Source organism: Prionailurus bengalensis, chromosome E3 (assembly GCF_016509475.1).
Source record: "Prionailurus bengalensis isolate Pbe53 chromosome E3, Fcat_Pben_1.1_paternal_pri, whole genome shotgun sequence".
NCBI lineage: Eukaryota > Metazoa > Chordata > Mammalia > Carnivora > Felidae > Prionailurus > Prionailurus bengalensis.
Window position 1 is genome coordinate 1,370,663 of NC_057357.1, and position 18,641 is coordinate 1,389,303.

At 64.9% G+C, this 18,641-nt stretch overlaps 1 protein-coding gene and 1 long non-coding RNA gene across 5 annotated transcripts in view; one reads left to right on the forward strand and one right to left on the reverse strand.

Moving 5' to 3' along the window:
* ADAP1 (ArfGAP with dual PH domains 1) overlaps nt 1-18,641 on the reverse strand; it is a 51,907-nt gene that overhangs the window by 508 nt on the left and 32,758 nt on the right. For 2 of the 4 annotated variants that reach the window (XM_043559508.1, XM_043559511.1), the window contains exons 3-10: nt 18,161-18,252; nt 14,841-14,923; nt 8,477-8,589; nt 7,752-7,898; nt 1,470-1,553; nt 1,164-1,226; nt 482-553; nt 75-303 (exon numbers count right to left, since the gene is read on the reverse strand). In XM_043559508.1, the coding sequence (XP_043415443.1) occupies nt 75-303; nt 482-553; nt 1,164-1,226; nt 1,470-1,553; nt 7,752-7,898; nt 8,477-8,589; nt 14,841-14,923; nt 18,161-18,252 (883 nt within the window). The remainder of the gene's footprint in view (nt 1-74; nt 304-481; nt 554-1,163; nt 1,227-1,469; nt 1,554-7,751; nt 7,899-8,476; nt 8,590-14,840; nt 14,924-18,160; nt 18,253-18,641) is intronic. The other 2 variants (XM_043559510.1, XM_043559512.1) reach the window with 2 other exon arrangements.
* LOC122471198 lies at nt 297-7,388 on the forward strand. The gene is made up of 2 exons (XR_006294143.1): nt 297-1,505; nt 2,301-7,388. It is a non-coding gene; the product is annotated as an uncharacterized LOC122471198 (long non-coding RNA).

Genomic DNA, 18,641 nt, shown 5'->3' on the forward strand with positions numbered 1-18,641 from the left:
GGTGTCCAGCTGTGTCACAGCCACGCAGGAAGTGTTGGGCTCCCCCCCCCCCAACCCCGCCCCCCTGCACTCACCTGCGTACTCCTGGGGCAGCATGGGTCTGTCCACGACCTTCCGAAAAGCCTCCATCCACGCCCGCTGCTCTGACTCCGTCTCACAGGCCAGCAGGAACCTGCGCTCCGGTGTCACGATGGTAATGCCGTGTGGCCAGTGGTGGCCCTGGGTGGACGGTGGGAGCCCGTCCAGCACCGTGTAGCCGCTCTCCCTGCTGCCGATGAAGACTTCCCCGCGAGCAAAGGCATCCTGTGGGTCGGGGCCGGGCTGAGCCTCGGGGCCAGGCAGCCCAGGCCCCAGGGATGCGGCCCTCCCCTCCCGTATGTTCTCCCTGCCGCCCGTGGCCGGCAGCCCTCGGCCTGTCATCGTGGGAGAGGAGGCATCACCCGTGAGGGCCCAGCTGACCCGGGCCAAGGCCCGTCCTTACCAGGGGATCTTTGAAGTACATGAGCCTCCGGTCGTCCATGGTGAACCAGCGCTTCCGGAAGCCTTCTGTTTGCTGTGAGAGAAACCCGGGGACTGGTCACTTAGCCTGAGGGCAGGGCCACCACCTGTGTCCCTTCTTCACTCGGGCCTTCTGTAGGCTTGCTGCGTCCTGTTCCATCTGCCAGATGGTGCCCCAGGACCTTTGCACTTGTACTGTCCCACCTCTGTGCCCTCCCCTCTCCGCCCCTCCCCACCAGTTCCCCTCCTCGCTGCTCTGTGCATCTTGATCCTCCCTGGGGGCTCAGCTGGGGCTCAGCCTCAGAGTCCTGTCTGGGCCATGGGGTCACTGCGTGCAGGCCTCCATGTGGCAGGGAAGGGGGCCCCAGGCGGGTGCACAGACAGGTACCAGATGGACAGGGGTAAAGGCACGAGGCAGGACCTGGCACTAGCTAGGTTGAGTGGGTAGGGCTAACCAGAGCCCCACAGTCCTGGGTCCACGGGGCCCCTGCTTACAAAGGTTTTGGGGTCAAGATGACCTGTGAGAAGCGTGCCAAGAGCACAGTGAATCTTCGCCAAGGTGTGTCGCTGACCCTTCGACCCTGCACGGCCACCCCAGCCCCTGGAGGCTGAGACACTGGCCTCCAAGGAGGCCCCGGCGGCTCAGGTCAGCCAGTCAGACTCACCTTGGGCCCGGTTTTTTCCATGTATCCTTCTTTCAGGTAGTTCCGGGAGAGCTTTGGCACCAGCTGGGGCAGAAGACAGGCTCAGGCCTGGGCCTTCCCGGTCCCCACCCCACTCCCCCCCCCCCCCCCCCCCCCCCCCCCGTGTGTCCCAGCCCCTCCATCCCACTCTCATGGCCGCTGAGCTGAAACGCCCCAGCAGAAAGGAGCAGCGTCCACGGGGGCCCTCGGCCGGCCCCCCGGCCCAGCATCCCAGGCTCGGGCTGTGCCCCTCACCCCCTCCAACAGACACGAGCAGCCACCACTCACGTCGGCGTCGCTGGCCCCCGGGAACGCCACCTGCAGGTAATGGAAGCGGGCCGCGCGGAGCGCATTGAACCAGTCCACGATCTCCTGCGGGTCAGAGGCTGGTGTGGGCCTGGGCCGTGAGCTCTGCCCCCCCAGACTGTGTGCTGGGCGAGGCCTGCTGGGGGGGCAGCCCTGGGCCGGCCCAGGGCGGGGGTGGCGACGTCTGAGCCGGCCGGCCCCTGGCCCTGAGCTGACCCTGCCCCGGGCTCTGGGCGGCTCCTTTCCTCTCCTACGGAGCTGCGGTTGCAAAGCATGCACGTGGCCCAGAGGGAGGCCTGTCTGTAACCCCACCCGGGGCCGCCACCCCTCTCCTCTGAGGGAAAGAGCAAGAGGGTTGCTCTGCGGGAGGGGAGCCCCATCACCGGATCACCGGGCAGGGTGGACCCCCAGCCCCTGCCTCTCCTGGCCGCCACGCCCCGCTCTGGGCCCCCACCCACCCGATGCCGGAATCTGCCCCAACCTCGGACGAGCCCCAACAGCTCCTGCCCCTGCCAGCACTTGCTACCCATCAGGCCGCCTCTCCCTGACCGCTGGGCAGCCCACTCCTGCCCACGGGTCACCCTGCGCCCGCCTTGGCCACAGCCGCCCCCCTCCCTCCTCTGCCATGCCTGCCTGCTGCAGATCCCACGCCCTCTAACCATCCCTGCCCCTGGGGCCGGCTCTGTCCCCTTCTGTTCTGTCCCCCACCCTCCTACACAGGCATCTAATCCAGGCCGTGACCTCCACCTGGGCCCTGCCCACAACCCCGTTCACGCTTCCAGTGACCACTGGGCTCTCCCATTTCCTCACCAGCCCCGGAGACCAGAAGGCACCGTCTCCTGCCTGCTCCCTGGCGCTGGCCTCCCACCTCACGTCGGGCCTCCCTCGGATCATTGAAACCACACAGCTGGGTGAGTCATCGGCAGTTCGGTGACACTTTCCCAGCAAACCACCGCTGTACCTCCAATAGAGGTGAAAGTCCAGAGCGTGGCCGCAGGCCCTGCGGGGTCGGCCCAGCCCGTGCCCTTCCTCTCCTGCCAATCTCAGCCTTGTCAGCTTATCCAGCGTCTCCTGTTTCATCTGGCCCCAGGGACGTTGCACGTGCCATCCCAGTGTCTGTCCTCACCCTTGGGATGTGGGTCCCCTCCCCCGCAGTCAGTCACTGTTTCCAGTTCTCAATGTAGGTGGGATTTTAGCCACTTGTCTCTCCTGACAAATTGTGCACCTGCTCACTGAGGGCAGAACCACGTCAGACAGTCTTCCTTGGGTCCAGGCCTAGGGCCCGGCCCCAGCAGGTGCGCGCAACCCTCTCTGGGAAGGCACCGCTGCAGACGCGTGCTGCACGTACAGGAAGGCCCTGGTCTCAGTCTCCTGAGGAGAGAGAGGGTGGAAGCTTCTGGGTGAAGCTGAAGACTGGCTCACACGCCTCGAGCCACGTCCCTCCTACAACCTGTTAATAGCACATAACCTTGTGTGCAATCTTCCAAAACCAGATGAGGAAGTAGAAAACTTGAACATGCCAGCGACTAGTAACGCAACGGAATCAGTGATCAGAGATCTCAAAGCGCACAAAATTACAGGACCGGACGGCTTCACCGGTGAATTCTACCGAATGTTTAAAGAAGAGTTAATACCGGTTCTCAAATTACTGCAAAAGATAGAAGTAAAGCTTCCAGATTTGTTCTGTGAGGCCAGCATTACCCAGATAGCAAACCAAACACAGTTAGCCAATATCAGGTCAAGAGCTCTGAGAAATAGATACGGAAATCCTCAACCAAGTACCAGCAAATCGAATCCAGTGACCATTCACCTTGATCAAGTGGGTTTATTCCAGGGATGCCAGCGTGACTCAGCAGTCACAAACCAACACGGTTTGTCACGTCAACAAAACAAAGGATAAAAAACGCATGATCGTTTCACCAGATGCAGAAAAAGCAAAGGAAAGCTCTTGACAAAGTACAGTCTGTTCACGATAGAAACGAAGGGTTAGAGGGGACATGTGTCAACATGATAAAGGCCTTATTACGGGGCAGACCTGCAGCTGGGGAAACAGAGCTGCTCCTCTGAGACCAGACAGTAACTCGAAGCTGCACGGAGAAACAAAGGTCTCGGGAAAGGGAAGTGCTGGGGCAGTTGCAAAAGCTAGTTTGACCGTAACGACAGGCTGTAACTATACGTTGTGTTCTTCACATGACTTAAGACTAAGACTTGGAAAGAACCAAATAGTAATTAAAAACTACTCTTAACTGTAACTGCTTTGTAATTACATATCTTGTTTTATATGTACGTTAGGAGATAGAGCATTTAAAAGGATGATTATTTATGCCTCAGGGCACACGGTGTACCAAGAGGTAAGACCGTGGCATCTGCAGCCACGGGGTGTGGTCCAGGCCGAGCGAGGGAGCAGTTTCTGCGTGTTCCTGAAGCTCAGCTACTATAAATTGGATCCAGGAGGTTATAGATTTCGGATGTTAGATGGAATCCCCATGGCAACCACAAAGAGCCACAGAACATACACAAAAGGGAACCGGGGGGGACTTTCAACACTCGACTACAGAAGCTCAACACGAGAGAGGACAGGGACGCGGGAAGTGAGGGGCTGCAAAGCCGCAGGCCACACACAACGGGACGAGCGCGAGCCGGACGGCAGGCCGTCCTTATCCCCGTCCACGGGAAAGGTGAACGCGGGAAGCTCTGGGATCCACAGACAGGGAGCGGCGGGCTGGGTGACAGCCCGTGGTCCAGCCACGTGCCGTCTGCGGGAGGCTCGGCCGAGGTCGAGACACGACGGGGTGCCGGTCAAAGGCGGGAAAGGAGATTTGTGCGCACAGCCGCCAGGAGGCTGGAGCGTCTCGCGGATGCCAAACAGACTCGAAGTCAGAGCAAGGTCCCAAGGGACAAAGAAGGACGTTGCACGTCACTAAGTCCTCGGTGCGGCCAGAAGACGTGACACACACTCACGCCTCGTGCCGCACCGTCACGACCTACGAAGCAAAACCCGGCGGGGGTGAAGGGAGAAACAGCCTCGAGTGGCACACGGGGGGCTCGATACCGCGCTCGCGGTAACGGACGGCAAAGTCCGACACGGGAAACGAGGCCTTCACGCAAACGACCAGATCCGAGCACACGTGCCGCCGACCGGGACGCGTTCTGGCCTGGTGCCCACGGGACGCGGCACGGGACCGACCCCACGTGAGGCCGCCTATCGGTCTCCCACGAGGTGTCCTCTGTGGCCGCGACAGGACGGATGCAGTGAGAAGTCAACACAAGGAAAAGTGGAACGTTCACGACTTCGTGGAAGCAACGCGCTTTTACGGAACGACCAGTGGACCAAAGAAGAAGCCGCAAGGGAGGTGAGCAGACACTTCGAGGTGGGGGAAGACGAAACACCACAAAACACGGGATGCAGCCGAGCGGGCCAAGGGCGGGTCTGGCGCCTCAAACGCCGCCGTTAAAGCACAAGGAAGGGGTCCGGTCCGCGACCTCACGGACAGCGGAAGGAAGCCGACAAAGAAGAACAAACCAGACCCAAGGCCGGCACGAGGGAGGGGAGACTGGAGCGAGCTTGATGACGGAGGGAGTAGAAACGCAGGAGAGAAAGTCAACGAAACCGACAAGAGCCGCCTCTTCGACAAGAACGGCAGTTGGCGAGCCTTGAGCCGGACGGACTAAGAAACCCACTCGGGCCACTAAAATCAGACTCAAAAGCGGGGACACTGCCACCAGAAATCAAAGGGTCCGGGAGACAGCGCTGTGAGCAAGGTCGCCGACGACGGGGGAACCAAGATGAAGTGGATAAATCCCTGGAAGCGGAAAGGCCGCCAAGACGAACCCGCGAAGAAATGCACGGTGTGCACGGGCCGGTAAACGAGTCAGGAGCCCCCTCGGGAATCAACACTTGCCAGCAAAGAGGGGCGCCTGGGCAGCTCAGTATGTTAAGCGTCTGACCTGATTTTGGCTCAGGTCATGATCTCACGGTTTGTTAGATCAAGGCCCGCATCGGGCTCTGAGCGGAGTATGGAGCCTGCTTGGGATTCTTTCTCTCTCCCCCTCTCTCTCTGCCCCTCCCCTGTTCACTCACTCTGTCTCTCTATCAAAGTAAATAAACATTTTTAAAAGTTTCCAACAAAGAAAAACCCTGGTCCTGATGGCCTCACTGATGTTCCACCAAACATTTCAAGGATAACCCACACCAGTCCTTCTCAAACGTCTCCAAAAAAATTGCAGAGGAGGGAACACTTCCTAACTCCTAGGCAGCCAGTGCAACCCTGATTACCAAAGCCAGACAAAAATAGGAGATGACCACAGACCAGTATCCCATGTGAACACTGACGCAAAAACCCTCCACCACATACTAGCAAACAATTCAGCATATTTAAGGGTTATACATCACGACCGAGTGGGATTTATTCCTGAAATGCAAGGAATTTTCAACAAATCAATGAATGTAATACATTGTATTAACAGAGTAAAGGAAGAGGAAACCACATCACCACCTCAGTTGGTGGATAAAATGCATCTGCCAGAATTCGTACAGAATCTCTGGGAACCTGAGTCATAACAGTTCTAAAAAACAAACATGGAAGAGTCACACTTCTAATTTCAGCATTTATTGCAAAGCCACAGCAATCCAAATTACCTGGCACACAGACCAATGGGACGGAACCGAGAGCCCAGGGAGCAGTTACGTTATTTTTTGAGAAAGGGCGCCACCACCATCCGACGGGGGAAAGGACAGTCTTTTCAACCAAGTGTTGGGAAAAGTGGACGTCCTCATGAGGAAGAGTGAGGTTGGACCCTTACCTCACACCACACACAAAAATGAACTCCAAGTGGATCGAGGACAAGGTAAGACTGGTCACTACAAATCTTAGAAGAAAACACAGGGCAGAAGCTTCGTGGCGTCGGACACGGCCGTGATCGTGCTGACGTGACCCCAAAGGCACAGGCGGCAAGAGAGAAGTTGGACTTTTTGCAAATTGTGAACTTGCGTCCTTCAAATGACACTATCCACAGAGTAACAGGGACCCACGGGTGGGGGAATGTTTTCAGATCACCTATCTGATAAGGGCGTCACATCCAGAACATCCAGAAAATCTACATCTCGGCAACAGACCACCCACCTCAGTCCCAAACGGGCAAAATGGGAACCGAGTACACATTTCTCCAGACACAACGTGCAGGTGCCCCTCCCCCCGAGCAGCGTCACGCATCATCAGGGAGACGCGGGTCAAAACCGCTGTGATCTGGCCCCTCACACGTCACAACGGCCAGGATCAGAAACCAGAAGCCGGTGCTGGCGAGGACGCAGAGAAACGAGCCGCGTGCCCTGCTTACGGCGATGCCAAGTGGTGCTGCTGCCGTGGAAACCAGTGTGGTGGTTCCTCAAAAAACGAAACGGTGACCCTGCGATCCCACAGTTCCCCTCCCGGCTGTATAATCACAAACACTGGACGCGGGGTCTCAGGTGTCGGTACCTCGATGTTCACAGCAATAGCGTCCACGGCCACCGGCAGGTGCCACCCAAGGGTCTGTCGGAGGAGGAGGGGATAAACCACAGGCGGTCCATCCACACGACCCCTCGGCCTCAGAAAGGAAGGAAGGAAGGACACCCGCTACCATGTGGACAGCCCTGAGGTGGTGCTGAGTGACTCAAGCCAGACGCAGGAGAACCCGACACTGGGATCCACTCACACGAGGTCCTGGAGTGGTCAGACTCACAGAGCAGACGGCGGGGCAGGGGGGCCGGGTCAGGGTCACTGTGGGGAGATGGGACGTTCTGGAGACAGATTTGGGGGGCCGGCTTCACAACAACGAATGTACCTAATACCCCGGACGCAAATGCTTAAACGTTGTGAGAATGTACATTTTAACCAATAAAAGGAGAAAAGGTTGTTGACAGGTGGTTGCCAGGTGCTTGTGTCTGAAGCCTCACAGACACGTTTTGCCCTTGAAACCACGGGCACGTGGTCTGGAGCCAAACGTGGGACAAAATCCAAAGAACGATGACGAGAATCCCCCAGTGGCCAAAAGGACAGACCCCGAGGTGTTTGCAGGGAGCTCCCTCCACCCTCAGGCTGCAGAGGTGCGGGGTGGGAGGCAGGGGGGACGGCCACGGAGCAGGACGCTGCGCACACTCCCCCAGACCGTGGCCCTCTCTTCCATGTGGGCCCGTCCGGGCCCCATCCCCCACGAGGGCCCAGCTGGCTCCGTGCTCGCCGTGGGGGCGGGGCTCTCCCGAGACGAGGGCAGCCCGGCACCCACCTTCCCGTCCTCGTGGTAGACGAAGATGTTGCGGGTGCTGTTGTCCTTCAGGTAGGTGATCTGCAGGCCATGGGGGTGGCCGATCTTGGCCGGCTGGAAGGTGGCGTTCAGATGTTCGATCTTCATGACGGCCTTGGGCTCCTTGGCCTGGAAGCAAGGCCGTGCCTTAGCTCCGGGTGGGCGGGCGAGCGGGCAGTGCGGTCCTGTGGGCGCTGGCTGTGCTCTGTGGCTTTGGGCAAGGTGCTTACCCTCTCTGGACCTGGTGTCCCAACCGGCGCCCGGCACCTAGGTGGACCCTCCTCTGCTCCTTGGGCACCGAGCGCCTCTGTCCCGTGTGCCCCCTGCCCAAGGCCGGGCTCGGTCCCCCACACCGCTCCCGTCCCGCCAGCCTGGCTTTCCTCTCTGCCTGGGGGGCCGGCAACCGTACCCTCGGCTCTTTGTGTCACGGGGCCACGTTCTGATCTGGAACTGGTCTGGGTGGGGGCAGGGCTCGACCTGCCCCTCCCCTGCTCGCTGCCCGGGCGTGCCCAGCAGGGAAGGGCTCGCTGGTTCTGTTCCTGGCATTGCCAACCCAGGCCTGGCCCCAGGGAAGACTGAGGTGGACGGGGCGGGGGGAGGGGGGCGGGCATCCCCATCCCCACGGGACGGGCAGTGTGGCTTCCGGGAATTGCGTGCGGGCAGCTGGGGACCACGTGCAGCCACGACAGACCCTGGGCCCGGCTCACATCATTTCTGTTGAAATACTTCAGGGACCCCTCTCGCTCAGTCAGCACAAACTTCCGGCTTAGAAACTGCCCGTTGTCCCGGCCTCGCTTCCAGAGGGAGCCTTCTCGGTATCCTGCGGGGGGAGAGGGCAAGGGTCGGAGGGTCAGAGTGGACCACAGTCAAGGCCATCGTCCTGACCCGCACAGACATGGTCCCGCCCCTCGCCAGGAGACCCGTCAGCCTCTGGGCCGGGAAGCTGGGTGCACGCGGGCCAGACAGGCCCACGGTGCAGGGGCCCGAGACCACCCCTCCCCAGCACGCTGCCCGCTGCTGCCTGCCGTTTGGGCCATTTTTCCTTTTTCTTCCTGGAGGCATAATAAACACACACGGAAGGGGTGCGGTGCAGCCCCGTGCGCAGGCCCACGGGCCCTTGTGGATATATCTGTGGGGCCGCCCACACCGGGCAGCCCCGAGGTACCCACCGCGGAGTCCTCGGGACCGCAGGCGTGAGGGGGTTCTGGGGATGGGTGAGCATCCTGCATTGTCCAGAGGGCCCGAGGTCATCACGAGGGTCCTTGCACGCGGACGGCCACGGAGATGCGGGAGCGGACCCGCCCTGGCCTTCTCTCCGGCCCCCGGACCCAGGCTGCGGCCCTCCCCTCCGGATCCGCGGGACCGCCTGTCTGTGTCGTCCTGAGGCACGCGAGTTTGGGCCGGCCGCCGCGGCAGCTTTTGGAAGGGAACGCTGCCCCCTCACGTGCACGCTCCTGCCCCCAGACGCCCCCTTCTCATTCGTTCCTGCCTCACTCCCGTTGACTTCGCCTGTTCCAAGACCTGAAGACCTGGTCCGGCGCCTGGCTGTGCCTTCCCCAACGGCGCGTGTGCGGACCGTGTGCGGCTCCTTCCTTTCTGCTGGGTGGGGCCCACCCGGTGCGACCGCGGCTCCGGGTGCCTGCCGTCCTTGGGCGCGTTCCACGGCGGGGCTGCCGGCCGCGGTCAGGGCTTGTGGGTTCCGGGACGAATCTCCCACGGTTCCACCTGTTCTGCCCCAGGTGCGGGGGGCTCCCTGGGGCTCACGTCCGGCCACCCACCTGGGCCGTCAGCCCCACGCGGGGCCGTCTGAGGCTGGTCCAGGACAGGAGGAGGAGGCGGCCGGGCCCGGGGCCGCTCGTGTCGGCCCCTCACCCCGCTCAGCACCCCATGGAGCCCGGAGCCCAACAGCCCTGGCTGCCTCGTGTTTCGGATGCCACCTCCAGGCCCTGACCCCACCGCGCCTCCCCTCTGCGGCCCTGGCAGCCCCCTCCCGGACACCACGGAGACGAGGGCTATTTTCTCTGCTCTAGAAACACGTGGCCATAAAAAGGCGGCAGCCTGGCGTCGGGGAGGGGGCAGCTGGTGCCGCTCAGTCTGTCCCGGGACTGAGTGCCAAACGGGGCCTCTCCCCTCCCCTCCCCCCCCCCCGACTCAGAGGCTCCTGCATACGCCACCAGCAGGCACCTCCCCACCAGCATGTCCCCAGGCCCACACAGGGCCCTACCTTGAATGTCTGTTGACTAAACGAACACCCACCCAGGGTAAAGCTGCAAATGCACTTGCCTCCCCGGGTCTTTGTGAGCAAGCGTCCACACCGGGAAGTGCAGAACACAGGTTCTGCCCGGCAGGTGGGGCCCCCACACCTGCAAGGACGGTCCCCACCAGCATCTCCGGCTGCGCCCCCGACACACACGGCCCCATTCGGTCCCCAGAAAGCCCTCCACGCTGTTATCCTCGTGCAGGAGGGGAAACTGAGGCCCAGAGGCATGGAGCGCTGGCTGACCTTCGGCTGGGGGCTGTGGCTCCCGGCGCAGCAGGACCCCTGCGGCCCGGCCCGCCCGCCCGCCTTGCCCACCGGGCCCAGCAGGTGGCAGCAGCGCCCGCGACCCACACTCCCGAAGGCCCAGGCCCTGCTGGAAGCGGTGGGGGGGGGGGGGGGGTGGCAAGCACGGGCCCCAAACTGCTCTGGCTCCCGGGCCACGTGGGTCCCGTCGGCCAACCGCCAGGAGGCCTAATTCCAGCAGCGGCAGTATTTTCGGACGGGCGCTGGCCGGGGTCCCCGACTGGCCCCAGCAGCAGGACGCCTTGGCCCGGAGCCCGAAGCCAGCGGCCGGCCGTGTTCACGCCCGGCCCTGCCGTGGGGTAGGCCTGCCCAGCCCTGGCCGGGGAAAGACGCCCGCCCCCCACACCCGGGGCCACACCCTGGGGTTCTAGCCCCCTGCAGACTCCGGGGCTCCAGGGCTCCTGGCCATCGTGTCACACGCCTACACAGCCTGGGGTGTCTCGATGCCCTACCCTTCCCCACACCCCTGCCAGAGGGGTCTCTCCAGGCGGCACGGGGCCCAGGGTGCCCTGCGGACACGCACCCCCGGAGCTGGGCTGAGCAGGGAAACTGCTTACTCCCAAGGGCTGACCAGCCCCGGGGCAGAGGCCAGATGGTTCACTCAGCATTTACTAAGCGCCTACTGTGTGCCGGGCCCCACCACCCCCGGGGAAGCCAGACTGGCCAGCCCACCTCCCGGCCCCACTCGCTGCCTCTCCCCAGAAGCCCCGCGTGGAGCGCCAGGAGGACGTGCGGGGAGAAGGTGCCAGGCCCCCAGGGGACAGCGCTGCTCACCCCCCGGGGCGGCCCCAGCAAACCAGAGGAACAGACCGTCCCCAGGGCGGGCCGGCGCCCGGGCTGGACGAGCGGGGAGAAGGTGCTGGGCCCCGCCTCGGCCGCAGGGGCTGCAGAGCCACTCGTTGACGCGGACGGGGAACCGCCACGCGCTTCTCACACGACGCAGAGAGAACGGAAACCACATTCCCGTGAAAGCCTCAGCACAACGCTCGCGGCGGCTGCAACCGGACACAAGCTGGGGACTCGTCCGCGCACAAGACACGTTTCTGCGCGGGAAGGAGCGCCGGGGACGGGCGCAGCGCGGGCCAGTGTCGGGCGTGTCCCGCCACACTCCAGAGGTGCCACGTCACTGGCCCCACGTAGCGACTCCGGGGCAGAGCGGGGGCCGGGAGGGGAGGCCGGCGATGGCCCTCAGGGTCCTGGTTGATTGGGAGTGTCCCGTATCTGCCTTTGTCACGGCTCACAGAACTGTCTCCTTCACGGGCACGGAGTTCATACATGGCTTGTATCTTTGATTTCTTAACTGGAGCCGGGACACGTGGCTTCCCGTGCCCAGACCCGGGGCGGCCCTCCCAGAACGGGAGACGCCCGGTGGAGAGGTGTTCTCTGGGCACAGAGACAGGGCCCGGGGAGGCACCAGGGAATCGGAGGCCCACGGCAGCCTCCTCCCGAGAAGGGCCAAGACCTGGTTCCCGGCCTGTAAGTTCTAGACCCTGAGAAGTTGACACAGGGTCCCAGGCCTGGCCTCCCTTGCCCCCCTCTCCCTGCTGCCCCAGCCAGCCCCCCAGTCTCCCCGCCTGCTCCCGCAGCCCTCCCCGCCCCGCTGGGGGACCAGCACAGCCCTCCGCATGGCCAACTCTACACGCCGCACACCCCGATCCCCATGCACAACATACTCCAGGGAGCAACCAACAGTCCCGAGCCCCGTGGGGGCCTGCTCGCATCCACGTCGGTGCGGGGGTGAGGGGCCCGTCAGCCTGCCCCCTCCCAGACAGACCCCCCCCGAACACCTTCACTCTACGGGACCCCACCAGCCACCACCCCAGGGATGCCTCAGGCCCACTGGCTGCCCAGCATGCGACGCCATTTGATGCTTAACGACGACCCCATGCTGAGCACTGTGTCCTCCCCGCTACACAAGGGGAGTGGGGAAACAGAGGCACGGGGGGATGGGCTCTGTCACACAGGGAGCCCCTGGGTCATTCTGTGACAGTGAGGACAAAGGCGGGGCAGGGTGCAAACTCGGGACCGGCCCTGCTTTGCACAGACAGGAGGGGACACAGGGAGATGGGGCGAACCACCCCCCGCCCCCAGCCCCGGCAGGAACGGGGTCCGAAGCCTAGGCAGGAAGTGCTGTGTCTGTCGGTGACTGGGGGCGGCCTGGGCAGCCAGGCCCTCTGGACAACAGGGGGCATTGTCCTCCCAGTGAAAGGCGGCCATTGAGGCCCTGGCTCGAGGCGGGGCACAGGGTGGGGAGGCAGCCGTCACCAGGGTCACCCCTGCAAGCTGGGGTGGGGCAGGTGGAGACACCCTATCTCTACACACCCGCGACCTTGCCCAAGGGCGGGGAGCACCAGCCTGGTGCCTGTCCGTCCAGGAGCCCGTCCATCCGGAGCCCGGGCCGTGTGGCCGCCTCTCGCCCCTCGCTCCCAGGCACCAGGCGGTGCCTGGCCTGCGCGTGACCCGGCGGGAGCCCAGGGCCCACTCCACACCCGGTGACCACAGGGCACTATGAACTACCCCATTCTCGGCGGCCCCGCCGAGTCCCCACAGCCCTACGATGCCCGAAGGCGCCACCAGCTTCTCGGTCTTCCCTGCAGGCCGTGACCTTGACATCTTAGAAGAGTGCTGGTCAGCTCTTCGGGTCAGGGCCCCTCACGCAGGTCTGTCTGGGGTCTCCCTAAGGCGGAGCAGAGGCTTTACGTCTTTGGCCAGAAGGCCACGGAAGCCACGCTGCCCGTGCACCGGGGCCCCGTACAGCCTGGTTGCCGCGGGTTAGGCGGGTCCAGCAGCTCCTCTGCCAGTGACACCCTTTCCCTCCGTCCTAATCCGAGTCCACGGGAAGACGCTGGGGGATGTGCCAACCCCGCCCCTCCTCCAGCCCCCGGGGGTTTCAGCCCCACCGTGGGCCCGTCCACACCTGCTCCGCCGGGAGTCCGCCCGGGGCCCGGCCCTCCCTCCCTGGCCCGTCCCTCCGTGGGCTCACGGGCGTCGCTTCCCCTGTGGCACCTTTGGCGCCCACGTCCCCTCACACAACTGTGCCGAGCCCTTCCTCCCGGGGCCACGTGTGGTGGTCACCGGCCGGTCCCACCGCCTACTGGGGACGCAGGCTCCCACCACGGCCCCTCCGCGCTGCAGGGCGGCCACAGCTTTGCCTCTGCTGTGCCCCGGCCTCACCGGGCCCCCGGGGCTGGAGGCCTCCCCGAGCCCCGCGTCTCCCTTCCTCCCCCTCCGAGGGGCCCGGCTAAACTGCATTCGGGTGGCCAGTGGGTGTGTCAGCCCCTGGGCCCGAGAAAGTGCTCTTGTGGCAGGAAGTGCTCCCGGGAATCCCCTGGTGCTCCTCACAGGACTGGGGGAGGGGCGCCCGACGAGGAACCACAGGGCCGGGACTCCTCAGTGGTTGCCGGCCCCCCAGGTGCCCCTGCCCTACCCCCTGGACGCCGGCCTGGGGTGGGGGGGGCCGCTCCCTCCGTCTCAGCAGAGCGCTGCGCAGCCTGCGCAGCCTTGGGGTCTGGGGCACCCGGCCAGCCGGGCACCGGAAGCTGCGGGGCCTGGTGCCCCTGGAGGCCCCCGCCTGGGAGACCCAGGAGGGCACGTGTGGGGCACTGGGGAGGCCTCTGTGGTGAGCAGGTGAGATCCAGAGGCCGTGTGGGGCCGTGGTTCCGGCTCCTCTGGGTCCCCAGGCTTGTGGGGGTCGGTCCCCGAGGCCGACCTCTGAGGCCCGTGCACCAGCACCTCCCACGTGACTTGGAGCGTGGCCTTGCCCCGAGGGGGAGTCCGGTGAGGACCCGGGCGGGGGCTGCACACGGCCCGCGTGGGCCCTGGAATCGGGACACCAGTGCCCTCCGCCAGCCCCGCGGGGTCCGGTGGAGAGGCGACCGTCTGCACGGCTGTGGCCTTGTGGGGCCACGGGCTCGGGGCCGCTGCTGTGTCCCTCCTGAGGACCCCCTGCTCCTGGCCTGTCTCACACATGCACGAGATGCTGGGGACGCTTCCCGAGGGGAACAGTGGTGGCAGCAGCTTGGGGGAACGGGTTCTAACGGGCAGAGAGGACTCCCGGCTGGCCCCGCGGCCGCGGTGGGAGGCACAGGGGGGACCTGGCCCTCGTGGACCTCAGCGCCTGGGATGGACCCACGCACTCCGGCCGTGGACCGGTCTGGTGCCCGCACCCCTCACTTCCGGAACCCAGCAGGGCCGCTCCCATCACCCCTGCCCCATCTTCTGGCCCCGGCCCCACCCAGGCCGAGTCCGTCACTCCCCTCCCACCAGCACCTGGTCACCCTTCGGGTGCCCGCCGCGGCCCCGAGGCGCCAGCCCCGTCGGAGCTGTGCCGTGGGTGACCATGGGGTCTGAGCACCGGGCCGCCCAGCTCAGTGTCAGGAGGACCGGACACGGGCCAGACCAGTTAGGCCTGCCAGCGCCTCGGACAGGGAGGAGAGACACAGAGACAGGCAGGGACAGAGAGATAAGGACAGAGAGAGAGACACACAGAGGGATACGTGCGGTCTTACCTGCGGAGTACGGCTCCTGCTTCTCCGGGTGGGTGAACTCCAGCCGTTCGTACTTGGCCCGGATCCACTGCTCCCGCAGGAGCCTGGGGAGGGAGGGCAGAGTGAGCCCCGGGCCGAGCGGGCCCGCGGCGCGTGGGGGCTCCTGGCACCCCACGGACACGCGGCCACTGAGAGCGCGCGTGTCCACCGCTTGCAGACGGCAGGGCCGAAGGGCCGCCCGCTTTGATTTTTAAAATCAGTTGCGATCAGACAGGTCTGCCACTAACACCTTCTCCTAAGAAAAGAAGAAATGGCCCTCGGGGGCGCCTGGCTGGCTCGGCCAGAGGAGCCTGCGACTCTTGATCTCGGGGTTGGGAGTTCAAGGCCCCGCACTGAGGACAGAGATTACAAAAAAAAAAAAAAAACCTAAAAAAATTGGCTCTGATTCACGTGGCCGTAACGCGACCACCGAAAGCGCTGACTCTGGCAGCTCACGGCGCCTTCCCAAGGTTATGCCGCCGTCACCCCAAAGAGGACCCCCGTGCCCACCAGCGCCCCCCCCAGCCCCCAACCACAGTCCACTTCCGCACGGAATCGGGCGGGTACGAGGCTGTCTGGGTCAGCCCCACTGGGGCGTCATTCCTTTCCGTCCACCGGCCCTCGAGGCGCACCCCCGCCCACCGCCCCCCGGGAGGGCTGCCCCAGAGGCGGCAGAGGGCCGTCTGCCTGGAGCGCCCGCTCATGCCCGTGGTGGGTCCTGCCAGACGGCCCGGCGCCCACGGCCCTCGCGGCCCCTCCACCGGGCGAGGCAGCGGCTTCCTCGCCCTCCTCGCCCTGCGGCCCCTGGGGCCCGACCCCCCTCGGAACGGGCCATCCGACGACACGTCTGGGACCCGGCACGGCCCTCGGGCTCGGAGGCCCTTCCTGCCGCGTGCGGGGGGCCTCCCCGGGCCCGGCACAGAGGCTCCCGGTGGCAACAACGGGACTAAGCCCTGGGAGCAGGCACGGGAGGGGGTCCCCACGCTGCTTGGCAGGCGCATCCCGGACCGCTCGGCCCCCGGGGACCCCACGGCCAGGGTGTCGCGGCAGGGGGCCCCGCCCTCCGGAGGCCATCTGGCCCGGCCTCCCGCACCAGGGAAAGCCGGCAGCGACGGGGTTCCCGCTACACGTGAGGCCCGGCGACGAGGGAGGCAGTGCCCACACCCCGTCTCGGGCCGCTGATGAAACCCCAGACCTGCTCTGCGTTCTCGGGAGCTGAGGGCGGCCAGGCTTCGCCGCCCCCCCGCCTGCCCCGTGCCCTCCGCCCTCCCCACAGCAGACCCAGACCTCCTGTCGTTTCATCCGTCTGGTTTCAGAGGCCGTTAAGGGATGAACTGTGTCCCCCACCCATGAAAAGACGTTGGGTCCTAACCGACACTGCAGACTGGCCCCCGTTTGGACGGATTAACGGGTTATGATGAGGTCGCCCTGGAGTCGGGGCGCCCTCGGGGTGGGGGGAGTCTGCAGAGACACAGGATGGCCACGTACAAGCCGAGGAGGGGGCTCAGGGGACCCCACACGCACCTCGACCCCGACCTCCAGGATGTGGGAACAGTGAATTTCTGTTGCAAAAGCTGAGCACCCGGTGTTTCGTCACCCTGGCCCCCGGAAGCCAGCACGGGGCCCCTGCCAGCCACCCTGCCCGCTGAGGGCTCGGGGGGCTCCTCCAGGTTCCGCCGAGGCTGCCTGCTGAGCCCACGTCACAGGAAGCCAGGGGCTGGCTGACAGCAGAGGGAAAACCGGGAGGGCCCTGGTGACTTTCTTCCCGCCGTGTGAGGACCGAATGCCAGGCCAGCAGGGCAGACACGGGAAGGGAACTGGGTTCCGCCCCCCTGAGTCACCGCCTGACACTAACACGGTCTGATCCCCAGGCCTTCTGAGCACGGCTCCTCATGGGCCCCGTGCCCCGGGCAGGGGGACACACACCGCCCCCCCCCGCCCAGGCCATCCTCACGACACGTGGGAGCCTCCCTGGCTCCGCAGTGTGCACATCTGAATCCCCACGGTTTACAAAGGGATTCCACCACACCTCCTACTGCTGCACGGCTGTCCACAGGGAGCTTGGTGGGTCGGCTGCCACACCTCCCTGGTCAGCTTTCCCCACGAGGGGCTGAGACTTCACCCCTGCAGATGTCTGCACCCTCCTGGGCCTCTGGGGCTTGGCCTGGGCAGACCTGAACACCCACGGAGCGTGGGGGCCGTGGCAGGCTCGGCTCCCACAAACCTCCACCTGGCGGAAGCTTCTGGAAGGCAAGGCCTGCCCCGGGTCAGCACGCTCACCACCCTGGGACGCCCAGCCACCTGATGGGTCCTGACCACACTGCCCCGGCAAGGGGCAGGGATGGTCTCTGTGAGCATGTCCTGGCAAGGGCGTGGCCTGTGTTCCAGTCTGTCCCTTGTCATACACTCAGACGGAAGGGACACATGGGGACACATGCAAATAACCAGACCACAGGGCAGCCTGTGGCCGGGGCGATAAAATCACATCTCACAAATAGCTGTCCGGCCTCGCTGATTCATACTGGGACATGAATGGCCTGGCGTGGCCTCAGGGTCCAGATTTCCCCGGGAGCCCAGAAGCAGTGGGGTCTCAGGATGTGACACGGTGTCTGCATGGGGGTGGGTCCCTGGCAAGGCGTCCTGTCCCCAGAGACCCACAGCCAACAGCATATCTCCGGCCAGGGAGGTGGGTGGGCCAGGTCCCCACCTTCCTTTCCAAGAAAGGGCAGCTCACCCCCAGGCAAGTGGCCACGAGGTCTCCCACCTGCCCCCATGGGAACAGGGCTCCCCAGCATAGAGACCACGTCCCAAGTGCTGGTTCCAGCTCGTCTGCTGGCATCTGTGTTACCCTGAGAAACTCACCCAAGCCCTCCGGGCCCCCAGGAACACCCTTGTCAAAAGAGGGCCACTCGTTCTGAGCTGTGGCTGCCACCGTGGAAGAGGAGAGGCGGTCGGCGGTGGGGGGGGGGGGGGTCTGGGTGACACCCCAGGGCCAGGCCTGTGCTGGGAGCAGAGGGCGGAGGCATCCCGGGCGGCGAAGCCCAGGGAGGGAGGGAATACAGGGAGGTGTAGCGATGCCGGGGGAGGGGATGACTGGCTTGGGTGGGGGGGGGGGGGGCGGGGGGACAGGCGGACACCCTGAGACAGGCGGCCGCAGAGGTGCAGCTTCTCAGCATCCTCCTCAGACCTCCGGGGAGCGCTCGAGGGCCCCCAGCAAGGACCCCGCCGCCCAGCCACCGGCCCGGGCCCGCCCCGCCCCGCTCCGGTCTTGCGGCCCCAGACAAAGCCGCTGGGCGACTTACTGGCAGTCAGAGGACGTGGGCCGGTAGTAGAAGGGAGGCACTTTGGACTCATAGGCGTCTCTCGCAGCGTCGTTTCCGTGGGAGGCCATGAACTGCGGAGAGAGGGCGGGGTCAGCGCTCCCGGAGGCCGGGGCCGGGCCGGCTCACCCCCAGCCGCTCCTGCCCCAGCGAAGGTGTTCGCAGCGGCCGCAGGGACGGGACCTGCACTTCCGGGTGGAAGGGGTGCCGGGGAGGGTGGCACAGAGGCCGGGCCCCGCACACATCCCCCGGGACGGCAGCGCCGTGCCCTCCGCCCGAGGTGCCCCGTCCCTGCCCCGCGCGAGGCCCGCCGCCCACTCGCCTGACCCACACGGGCGGGCGGCCCTCGAGAACTGGACGCAGCGAGGGCCCCAGAGAGGGAGACTGGCCGGGGGCAGCAAAGTGCGTGTCCCCGAGGCGGACGGACAGCAGGAGCCAGGAGTGGGGAGCAGGGCACTTACAC